The sequence below is a fragment of the Nomascus leucogenys genome, chromosome 10, assembly GCF_006542625.1.
Source record: "Nomascus leucogenys isolate Asia chromosome 10, Asia_NLE_v1, whole genome shotgun sequence".
Classification (NCBI taxonomy): Eukaryota; Metazoa; Chordata; class Mammalia; order Primates; family Hylobatidae; genus Nomascus; species Nomascus leucogenys.
In genome coordinates, this window is record NC_044390.1 from 53,827,079 (window position 1) to 53,838,163 (window position 11,085).

General features: G+C 55.2%; 1 protein-coding gene across 4 annotated transcripts; it reads right to left on the reverse strand.

Annotated features, from left to right (window-relative positions):
* Positions 1 to 4,598: 4,598 nt before the first annotated feature.
* On the reverse strand, positions 4,599 to 10,804 carry GTPBP3 (GTP binding protein 3, mitochondrial). Of its 4 annotated transcripts, XR_004031995.1 has the most exons (10): positions 9,875 to 10,804; positions 9,110 to 9,357; positions 8,910 to 8,996; positions 8,603 to 8,805; positions 8,318 to 8,390; positions 8,078 to 8,221; positions 7,749 to 7,914; positions 6,011 to 6,289; positions 5,460 to 5,825; positions 5,129 to 5,160 (listed from the first exon to the last, which is right to left on the reverse strand). XR_004031995.1 is itself a non-coding variant. In XM_030820481.1 (9 exons), the coding sequence occupies exons 1-9, from the start codon at positions 10,123 to 10,125 to the stop codon at positions 5,600 to 5,602; spliced, it is 1,677 nt and encodes a 558-aa protein (XP_030676341.1). In that variant the 5' UTR covers positions 10,126 to 10,804; the 3' UTR covers positions 4,599 to 5,599. The 4 variants fall into 4 exon arrangements, 3 of the variants coding, with proteins under 3 accessions (XP_030676341.1, XP_030676343.1, XP_030676342.1); XM_030820481.1 differs by having other exon boundaries at positions 4,599 to 5,825; XM_030820483.1 differs by lacking the exon at positions 9,875 to 10,804 and adding an exon at positions 9,697 to 9,856 and having other exon boundaries at positions 4,599 to 5,825.
* Between the last annotated feature and the right edge of the window lie 281 nt (positions 10,805 to 11,085).

Here is an 11,085-nt window from a genome sequence, read left to right on the forward strand (position 1 = left end):
TTGTATATTCAACCACTGGAGGTGGAGATCTTTTTCTGATTCCAGAAAAGATCCTGATTCTCTTCGAGACTCAGTTTCCACCCCTGTCAGGGGAAGTTAACCATTCACATGCTACCAGGTGAGTGCCGGAGGCCTAGATCCGCTGAGGGTGGGGCACCGGGAGCGTTGATGGGAGGATTGCTGGGGACCGCCTCTGTTAGCGCGATGCGCCCTCTGCTGGTCGGTCCCCGCCACGTCAGACTCCCCCAAGAATCTCAGACTAACCTCTGCCTATCAGACCCCTCCATCCCCTCTCCAATGGTCTCCCTCCTCTCTCTCCTCCCTTCCTCTGCTCCAGCCACTCTAACCACCTCTGGCGCGGTGGCTCTCGCCTGTAATCCCAGCACTTTGGGAGGCCGAGGCGGACAGATCACTTGAGGTCAGGAGTTTGAGACCAACCTGGGCAACATAGCAAAATCCTGTCTCCACGAAAAAATTAAAAAATTAGCCGGGCATGGTGGTTGTGGTCCTAGCTATTCAGGAGGCTGAAGTGGAAGGATCAACTGAGCCCAGGAGGTTGAAGATTACAGTGAGCCATGATTGTGCCACTACATTCCAGCCTGGGTGACAGAGTGAGACCCCACCCCAACACCCCCCCACCCCAAAAAAAAGGCCAGGCATAGTAGCTCACACCTGTAATCCCAGCACTTTGGGAAGCCAAGGCAGGAAGATCGCCTGAGCCCAAAAGGTTAAAACCAGCTTGGGCAACATAGTGAGAACCCATCTCTAAAAGAAATTTAAAAATTAGCTGGGCATGGTGGCACATGCCTGTAGTCCTAGCTATTCAGGAGGCTGAGGTGGGAGGATCACTTGAGCCCAGAAGATAGAAGCTACAGTGAGCCATGATTGAGCCACTGCAGTCCAGCCTGGGTGAAAGGGAGAGGCCTTGTCTCAAAAAAAAAAAAAAGGTCGGGCATTGTGGCACACACCTGTAATCCCAGCTACTTGGGAGGCTGAGGCAAGAGAATTGCTTGAACCTGGAAGTCAGAGGTAGCAGTGAGCCACAGTCACGCCACCGCACTCCAGCCTGGGCGACAGAGCAAGACCCTGTCTCAAAAAAAAAAAAAAAAAAAAACCAACAAAAAAAAAAACCAAAAAGCAAACAAACCAACAAAAAACCTGACCATCTCACTATTCCTTGAACACACCATGAAGTTCCTGCATCAGTGGGATGTGTAATCCAGTGAAATATGTGTCAGTGGGATATGCATATGAAGGGATTTGCATATTCAATGCCCTCTGCCTGGGGTGCCCTCCCCAGCTCCTCCATCTTGCACCTTCACCATTCAGATCTCAACACTCATCATCTCTGCCAGGCAGCCCACTTTAAGTTGCCTGACTAGGTCACGTCTCCTCTTTATGAGCTCCAAAGCAGCCATCAGGCCAGGCACGTTGGCTCACACATGTGATCCCAGCACTTTGGGAGGCTGAGGTCTCAGGATCACCAGAGGCCAAGAGTTTGAGACCAGCCTGGGCAACACAGCAAGACCCCTATCTTTACTTAAAGAAAAAAAAAAAAAAAAAGGCTGGGCACGGTGGCTCACGCCTGTAATCCCAGCACTTTGGGAGGCCGAGGCGGGTGGATCACGAGGTCAGGAGATCGAGACCATCCTGGCTAACACGGTGAAACCCCGTCTCTACTAAAAATACAAAAAAAAATTAGCCGGGCTTGTTGGCGGGCGCCTGTAGTCCCAGCTACTCGGGAGGCTGAGGCAGGAGAATGGCGTGAACCCCAGGAGGTGGAGCTTGCAGTGAGCCGAGATCGCGCCACTGCACTCCAGCCTGGGGGACAGAGCAAGACTCCGTCTCAAAAAAAAAAAAAAAAGCAGCCATCAGGCCTTACTGTAATGACCTCTTGTCTCTTCTTTTCGTTGTTGCTGTTTTGAGACAGAGTCTCACTCTATCGCCCAGGCTGGAGTGCAGTGGCACGATCTCCACTCACTGCAACCTCTGCCTCCCAGGTTCAAGCGACTCTCTTGTCTTACCCTCCTGAGTTGCTGGGACCACAGCCGTGTGCCACCATGCTTGGCTAATTTTTGTATTTTTTGTAGAGATGGGGTTTCACCACGTTGGCAAGGCTGATCTCAAACTCCAGGCCTCAAGTGATCTGCCCACCTTGGCTTCTGAAAGTGTTGGGATTACAGGCTTGAGCCACCATGCTTGGCCTCTTGTCGCTTCTTTAATGTGAACAGGGACCAAGCCTGTTGCTCCCCTCTGTGACCCCAACATCCTGCCTGCTGCACAGGAGCCCTCAGCAAACTCAGATTTGGAGTGAAACAGACCTGCGTTCAAACCCCAAAGCTGGGGAAACTCCAGGAAGTAACTACTCCTGTGAGCCTCGGTTTTCTCATATGCAAAACTGGAAGAAAATAGCCACAACATCGTGCTGTGGTGAAGGTTCAGTAAAATGATGTGTACGATGCTGGATGCAGGAGTTTGATGAATATTCATGGAGTGAGTGAATGAATGAATGAATAAAGATTCCGCTTATAGAGGGAGAAAGGCCCCTAGGTTTTGCCAGTCAGATTTTTGTTTGTTTGTTTTGAGACGGAGTTGGAGTCTCCCTCTGTCGCCCAGGCTGGAGTGCACTGGCATGATCTCGGCTCACTGCAACCTCTGCTTCCTGGGTTCAAGCAATTCTGACTCAGCCTCCCGATAGCTGGGACTATAGGCGCGTGCCACCATGCCCAGCTAATTTTTTGTATTTTTAGTAGAGATGGGGTTTCCGCATGTTAGCCAGGCTGGTCTCGATCTCCTGACCTTGTGATCCACCCACCTATGGACTCCCAAAGTGCTGAGATTATCGGCATGAGCCACTGCGCCTGGCCTTGCCAGTCATTTTTAAGATACAAGAGGTTGTCTTGGTGTGGTGGCTCACACCTGTAATCTCAGCAGTTTGGGAGGCTGGGGTGGGAGGATCGCTTGAGTCCACGAGTTCAAGGCCAGCCTGGGCAACATAGGGAGACCCCATCTCTATAAAAAATAAGAAATTAGCCAGACATGGGACATGGTAGTGCGTGTCTGTGGTCCCAACTACTCAAGGGGCCAAGGCAGGAGGATCCCTTGAGGCTAAGAGTTCGAGGCTGCAGTGAACCATGAATGTGGCACTACACTCCAGTCAGGGCAATAGAGTGAGACTCTATCTCAAAAATCATTAATTAATTAATAATTGAACTAACTGAAAAATTTTTTAAAGATACAAGAGGCAAGGTTGGGCACTGTGCCATGTGCATCTAATCCCATTGCTTTGGGAGGCCAAGGTGGGAGGATTGCTGGAGCCCAGGAGTTCAAGGCTGCAGTGACCCATCACTGCACTCCAGCCTAGGAAACAGAGCAAAACCCTGTCTAAAAAAAAAAAAAGATAGAAGAGGCAAAATGTCCAGACTAATACTACATTTTTCATCCATTGAGGTACAGAGTAAAAAATAAATTAATTTAATTTTTTTAAAAAAGGGTGGGTGTGGGCCGGGTGCAGTGGTTCACGCCTGTAATCCCAGCACTTTGGGAGGCCAAGGTGGGCGGATCACCAGGTCAGGAGATCGAGACCATCCTGGCTAATACGGTGAAACCCCGTCTCTACTAAAAACACAAAAAAATTAGCCGGGCATGGTGGTGAGTGCCTGTAGTCCTAGCTATGTGGGAGGCTGAGGCAGGAGAATGGCATGAACCCAGGAGGCAGAGCTTGCAGTGAGCCAAGATTGTGCCACTGCACTCCAGCCTGTGGGACAGAACGAGACTCCGTCTCAAAAAAAACAAAAAGAAAAAAAAGCCAGGCGCGGTGGCTCATGCCTGTAATGCCAGCACTTTGGGAGGCCAAGGTGAGCGGATCACAAGGTCAGGAGATCAAGACTATCCTGGCTAACACGGTGAAACCCTGTCTCTACTAAAAATACAAAAAATTAGCCGGGCATGGTGCCGGGCACCTGTAGTCCCAGTTACTGAGAGGCTGAGGCAGGAGAATGGCATGAACCCGGGAGGCGGAGCTTGCAGTGAGCCAATATTGCGCCACTGCACTCCAGCCCGGGTGACAGAGTGAGACTCCGTCTCAAAAAAAAAAAAAAAAAAAAAAAAAAGGTGGGTGTGGTGGCTCACGCCCGTAACCCCAGCACTTTGGGAGGACAAGACGGGCAGATCTTTTGAGGCCAGGAGCTCGAGACCAGCCTGGGCAACATGACAAATATCCCATCTCTACTAAAAATACAAAAGTTAGCCAGGTGTGGTAGGGTACACCTATGATCCCAGCTGCTCGGGAGGCTGAGGCACGAGAATGGCTTGAGCTCAGGAGGCAGAGGCTGCAGTGAGCTGAGATCGCACCACTGCACTTCAGTCTGGGCAACAGAGCAAGACCCTGTCACACACACACACACACACACACAAAAGACGACTAAAGACTAAAAAAGGAATGAGGCCAGGCACAGTGGCTCACACCTATAATCCCAACACTTTGGGAGGCCAAGACAGCAGGATGGCTTGAGTCCAAGAGCTCAAGACCAGCCTGGGCAACATAGTGAGACCCCCATCTCCATAATTCTGTTTTTTTTAAAAGAAATGACAATTTGTAGAGCAATGAACACAATACTATTTATATATGATACACAAGACAAACATATTTGAAAGGTACATCCACAAGTATGCAAACATTCAAAGTTCTGGAAAGACACACATTAAGCCATGACAACCGGAGAAAGGCTAAGGAAAATTTCCATGTTGAAACACTTCTGGGGCCAGGCGTGGTAGCTCACTTTGGGAGGCCGAGATGGGCAGATTACCTGAGGTCAAGGAGTTCAAGACCAGCCTGGTCAACATGGTGAAACCTTGTCTCTACTAAAAATACAAAAATTAGCCAGGCGTGGTGGCGTGCGCCTGTAGTCGCAGCTACTCAAGAGGCTGAGGCAGGAGAATCGCTTGAACCAGGGAGGCGGAGGTTGCAGTAAGCCGAGGTCCCACCACTGAACTCCAGCCTGGGTGACAGAGCGAGACTCCGTCTCAAAAAAAAAAATTAGCCAGGCATGCTGGCACATGCCTGTAATCCCAGCTACTCAGGAGGCTGAGGCAGGAGAAGCGCTTGAGCCTGGGAGACAGAGGTTGCAATGAGCCAAGGTCGCACCACTGCACTCCAGCCTGGGCAATAGACAGAGAAGGGAAGGGTAGGGGAAGGGAAGAGGAAAGGGAAGGGGAAGGGGAAGGGGAAGGGGAAAGGGAAGGGAAGGGAAGAAAATAAAAACTTCTAGATCACCTGAGTTTTTTTTACATTCCTTTGGTATTTGCAAAATAAATTAAAAACTACAAAACAAATACACTGAGATCGTCCTATCTCCATCCCAACCCGGATGCCCCAGCATCAAGAGTCGAACGGGACCTCCATTCAGCCCCATTCCAGGCCCTGAATCTCCAGGGAGTCCCTGCAGGAATCTCACTACCTCTCAGCTGTGTTGCTTCACTGTTTGAGAATCAAGTTCTTTCCCAGGCGAATGAGAATCCCAATTGGCCTAAACTGTTTCCAGATCCCCCGAGGCTCCTGGGTCTCCACGCAGCTTGGGTGCGACTTCCCCGGATCCCATCACTTGCCCACACAGAAGTCCCGGAAGATGATGTCCAGGATCTCCTCGGTACCCCCTCCACCTGTGAGCCGGGTCAGGTGACCCCGGGCCACCCGCAGCGCCTCTGCCGCCAGGGCCAGGTCTTTTGACTGCTTGTAGTGGCCGAGGGCATCCAGACAACCCTGGAGGTGGTGCTGGTGCCTTGCTCGGGTCAGCAGTGGGGGATCTGTGGACGGGTCCCCACACCTGGAAGAGACAAGAGACATGGTCTTTCCCGATCTTTTACAACCATCCCTTGAAGGGGAAATGGTTGTACCCATTTTGTAGGTACAGAAATTGAAGTTGAGGGGCAGGCACGGGCCCAAAGCCAGTGGGCCAGCCCACACTTAAACTGTGGGTCAGGGGAGACTGGGAGTGGGAGGGGGGCTCACACTGCAGCTAGCTCCTTCCTCAGTGCCTCCAGGAAGCCGTCCAGCCCCTCTCCCGTCAGACAGGACAGCAGCAGGTGCGGGGGCAGGTCAGGACCGGGACCTGGGCCCTCTGGAGACAGCAGGTCCGACTTGTTCAGCACCAGGAGGAGGCGCTGGCTGCTGTCACTGGGGCTCTGGGCTCCCACAGAGGCTACGACGGTGGCCAGGAAGTTGCAACTGGAGGGAGAGGCCAGGTCAGAGGCATCCAGCATGGCCAGAATGAGGTCAGCCTGCTCCAGCCTGCGGGAGCAAGGTCAACTGAGCGAGGATCCCAAGTTGAGCAATTGAAGAAGGCACTGGGTGGAGGGACAGTGAGGGGCCAGGCAGAGCACTGGGGGGGCTGCAAAGTGTGAGGTGGGGAAGGAGGAGTAGAGTACCAGGGGACCGCCAGAATGTTGGGGGCCCAAGCCAAGCACAGGGGGTGGGGCAGAGCAAGAGGGGGGGCACAGTGAGGGGGCAGGGCAGAGCAGAGGAGGGGCACGGTGTGGGGGCAGGGCAGAGCAGGAGGGGCTGGGCACAGTGCAGTGAGTAGGGCAGGGCAGGAGGGGCGGGGCACAGCACAGGAGGGCGGGGCAGGCAAGAGGGCGGGGCACAGCACAGGAGGCAGGACAGAGCAAGAGAGGCAGAGCACTGTGCAGGGGGAAGAGCAGAGCAAGAGGGACAGGGCACAGCAAAGGGGTTGGGTCAGAGCAAAAGGGGCCGGGTACAGCACTGGAGTGGGGGGACCATGAGTGGCGGTGCAGACCAAGAAGGACCAGACACACCACAGGGGATGGGGTAGAGAGCACGAGGGGCGGGGCAGAATGTAGGGGGTGGACAGAGCACAGGGGATGGGACAGACAGCGAGGGCAGAGCAGAGTGCCAGAGCGGGACAGAGCACGAGAGGGCGGGGCAGAACGTGAGGGCTGGGCGGAGCGCTTAGGGATGAGAAACGTCCGGAGGGCCGGGGGCAGGACTTAGTCAGAACCAAATCACTGGCCGGGCACAGTGGCTAAAGCCTGTAATCCCAGCACTTCGGGAGGCCGAGGCAGGTGGGTCACCTGAGGTCAGGAGTTCGAGACCAGCCTGGCCAACATGGTGAAACCCCGTCTCTACTGAAAATACAAAAAATTAGCCTGGTATTGTGGTGGGCGCCTCTAATCTCAGCTACTCGGGAGGCCGAGGCAGAAGAATCGCTTGAACTCGGGAGGCGGAGGTTGCAGTGAGCCGAGATCATACCACTGCATACTGGGCAACAAGAGCGAAACTCCGTCTCAAAAAAAAAAAAAAAAAACCCAGGCCAGGTGCAGTGGCTCACAACACTTTGGGAGGCCGAGGCTCAGGAGTTAGAGATCAACCTGGCCAACATAGTGAAACCTCATCTCTACTAAAAATACAAAAAAAAAACAAAAAATAGCTCGGCGTGGTAGCTCCCGCCTGTAATCCCAGCTACCTGGGAGGCTGAGGCAGGAGAATTGCTTGAACCCGGCAGACAGAACTTGCATTGAGCTGAGATCCCGCCACTGCACTCCAGCCTGGGCGACAGAGCAAGACTCGGTCTCGGGAAAAAAAAAAAAAAAAGAACCAAATCCCTGAGATCCCTGCTTGATAGGGCTTAGCAGGTTCTCTGATTCAGGAAGAATGAAAAATAAACGCAACAAGGAGGAAAGGCAGAGAAAGGGCCCCGCGTTCCCCTCCCATCACCACCCTGTCCACCCACCTCTCCCGGGCGCGCCGCACGCCCTCCTGCTCCACGGGCCCCACGCCCTCCCGCAACCCAGCCGTGTCGCTCAGCAGCACAGGAAATCCGGCCAGGTCGACGGGGGTCTCCAGCACGTCACGGGTGGTCCCTGGCTCCGGGGACACAATGGACACAGGTTTCCGACCTGGGGGAGGGTCAGAAGAAGAGGAGAGGATGGAGACAAGGGAGCTCCTCCCCCAGGTTCTACCCCAAGTCTGGAGGGAGCTTTAGACCTGAACAATTCAATTACCCAGCTCTTGTCCCCGCTCCTGGCACTAGGCCCCGCCCCCTTCCCGCCTCCTACTCACTGAGCAGGTTCACTAGGCTGCTCTTGCCGGCATTGGGGGGTCCAGTGACCACTACGTGCGCCCCTGAGCGGAGCCTCTGCCCACGTCTGGCATCTCGTAGATGTGCACCCAGGGCCACCTCCAGTGCCCGTACTTCGATGTCGGCTGTGGGTGAGAGAAGGCAGGCAGAGAGAGACAGTGAGGGGAGCCTTTGAGGGCTGATCCGAGGTGTCTTCCTCCCCCACCACCAGGTAGACCCACCTTGCTCCAGGACCCCCTCCTCCAGGTTGTCATCCTCACCGAAATCGATATAGGCCTCCACGTGGGCCAGAGCCTGGCGGGGCAGGGAGACCAGAGGTGGTGTGTGCACCCAGAAACCCACCTTCCCACAGCCAATTTGTCCAGCCCGACTTCAGGGGCCAGCTTGGCGGCCCATAGACCGGAAGCTTTCACGCAGGGAATTAATGCGGGATTGAGGGGGGGTCTCATGCAGGGGTTGCACAGATGGGGTCTCTGAGGGAGAGAATGGACAAATGGGGGACTTGCTTTGGTGAGGGTCTCGGCCCAGCCACGGCAGAGGTGGCCCAGCTCCCCGTCCAGCTGCCTGAGGGCCTGCCGCCGCTGCGCCTCGGTTTCTGCGTGGATAAGGTCCGCCAGCCCCTCCACTTCGGTCAGGTTCAGCTTCCCATTGGCGAACGCCCGCCTGGTGAACTCGCCTGCCTCTGCCGGTCGAAGCCCTGGCACGCTACCTGCAGCAAGGTCCCAGTCTGACACCCCCTGGTCCCCACCCAGGCCCATTGGGAGGACCAAGCATCTCACCCAAGGCTGCAACTCACCCAAGGCCGCAACTCACCCAAGGCCTGCAGGACGCCGCTCACCACTGCCAGGCCTCCATGCACGTGGAACTCCACGCAGTCCTCACCGGTGAAACTCTGGGGACCTAATGTGGCAGACAGCTGACAGTCAGGAGGACAGCACAGCCAGTGCAAACCCTTGGAAGGGTAAAACTGAGTCATGAGACCTACAGGAGGCTCGGAACCTGGGGACCCTCACTTGGGAACCAGAGCACCAGTGCGCGGTCCAGAGGCTCCCCGGAGCGGGGGTCGCTGAGGAGGCGCAGGCTGGCGTGGCGAGCAGGGGGCAGGTCTCGGGGTGCCGTGAGAATTCGGAGGGCGTGGCCGCTGGCGGGGCCGCTGGTCCGGATCACCGCGATGCCGCAGCGGCCTTGGCCAGAGCTTAGCGCGAAGATGGTGGCGCCGGAGCCGGGGGCTGGTGCGCCGCTGCTCCGGCGCGTGCACAATCTGGAACCGGAGGGGAGGCGAATCAGCGCACTGGGAGGCTTAGCCTCAGTGTCAAGTAGACCGAGGGCTCGATGATCGCGAGATGCCCCAGGTGGGGGGGTTCTGCGGCTGGGGGATGCACAAATTGGATGTTCTGAAGGCCGAAGGGTGACAGGATTAGGGACTGTGAGGCCAGGAGACCCAGATGTGGGCTCTGCGGCAAGGGTCGTGGACGATTGAGGCATGGAAGAACGCGAATGATTGCTCTGCCGCAGGGAATTGGGCCCCTAAACCCAGGGAGTGGGTCTGGGGGTCCAAGCAGCACCCCAAGCTGTCACACCCCTTCCCCTGTAGCCCCACCTGCGAGGCCCACGTGCCGCTTGGGCCGCCAGGGTCCAAAGCCCCCGCCACATGGATTTACAACCCGCGACCCGCCTGCCCGACCTGCCTGTGTGGCTTCAAGTCTGGGCGGGAGGCCCCGCCCACTCCGCGGCTTGACTAGTAAAGTGCTCAACTATTCTCGACCATCATTGGGTACCTTAGGATACGTCCCGCCCACCGTCTGAAGATCCTCGCTTCCATTGGCTGGTGCAACGGAGAGAGGGAGCGGGAGGCGCTATGGAGGTAGGTGTAGCGAAATGTTGTTCCTCGGGCAACATGAGACCAAATTTTTAGGGTCCTAGCGCAGCGAGGCTGACAATAGGAATAAGGAATGGAAGAAAGGACAGAGCTTGGCACAGGGCAGTGCAAATTACAGCGAGGGGAGGTTTTGAGTCCCGCATTTTCCATCTGCTCACTCCGCAGCCTTAGGCGTGGCAAGTACCTATGTGCGTTCAGTTTTCCCGTTCAAGAAAGGAGGGACTACATCTCTTTACGTTCAGGTTCAGACCGGAAACTCAGAGCATCTCAGTGACCGGGAGGAATGAATACTGAAGAACCCACGCCCTGGTCCAGAGAAAATCTTGCCCAAACTTCTGGAAAGAGTCCTACTTGCTTTTTCCGGAACTCTCCAGATTCCCTCCCCTCCCCAGCGTTCCCTCCTGCCGTTCCCTCGGCTTCGGATGCCCTTCCTCATTTGACAAACTCGTCTTCAAGGCCTAGCTCCAAGATCCCCTCCTCCAGGAAGTCTTCCTGGAACCCCCAGCACAGCCCTCTCTCCACTGTGGACTTCCTTGGCTGTCTCTCTCTCTGGCCCAGGTCTGCAACTGCAGAGCCAAGTGTCCGGTCAGTCTCTGGCTCCCCGAAAGCCAGAAAGGGGAGCCTCGGAGATTGCTTTCAGGTTAACCCAGGACAGCACTGAAACTCGGAATAAAGCGCTGGTGGTGGAATTCCAGGCACTGGCTGGGCGGGGTCTCCGGGAGCGTCTTCGCATGGCGGATTCTCTGGTTCTGGATCAGAGCGGGCGGGCGGCGCACTTGCGTGTTAAGAAAAATCTGTCGGACAGAATAGAGTTCTAATACCCCCTTACCTCGCCCTGCTCAATATTTTTATTTACTTTATTATTTTATTTTATTTTTGAGACAGGGTCTCACTCTGTCGCCCAGGCTGGAGTGCAGTGGCGCGATCACGGCTCTTGCAACCTCCAACTTTTGGGCTCAAGGGATCCGCCCGCCTCAGCCTCCTGAGTAGCTGGAACCACAGGCGCGAGCCACCACGCCAGGCTAATTTTTTGGTGTTTTTTATTTGTTATTTTTTTTGTTGTTCGTTTGTTTTTGTTTTTTTGGTAGAGACGGGGATCTCACTACGTTG

Bases quoted from the DNA above. Each gene is read 5' to 3' on its own strand.
- GTPBP3 (XM_030820481.1), bottom strand. From the start codon at position 10,125: ATGGAAAATGCGGGACTCAAAACCTCCCCTCGCTGTAATTTGCACTGC. The intron at 8,997-9,109 runs GTGAGGGTCCCC...CTGCCACATTAG, and splicing joins ACTGGTGCTCTGGTTCCCAA to GTCCCCAGAGTTTCACCGGT. The intron at 8,391-8,602 runs GCAAGTCCCCCA...CTGCCCCGCCAG, and splicing joins GGGCCGAGACCCTCACCAAA to GCTCTGGCCCACGTGGAGGC.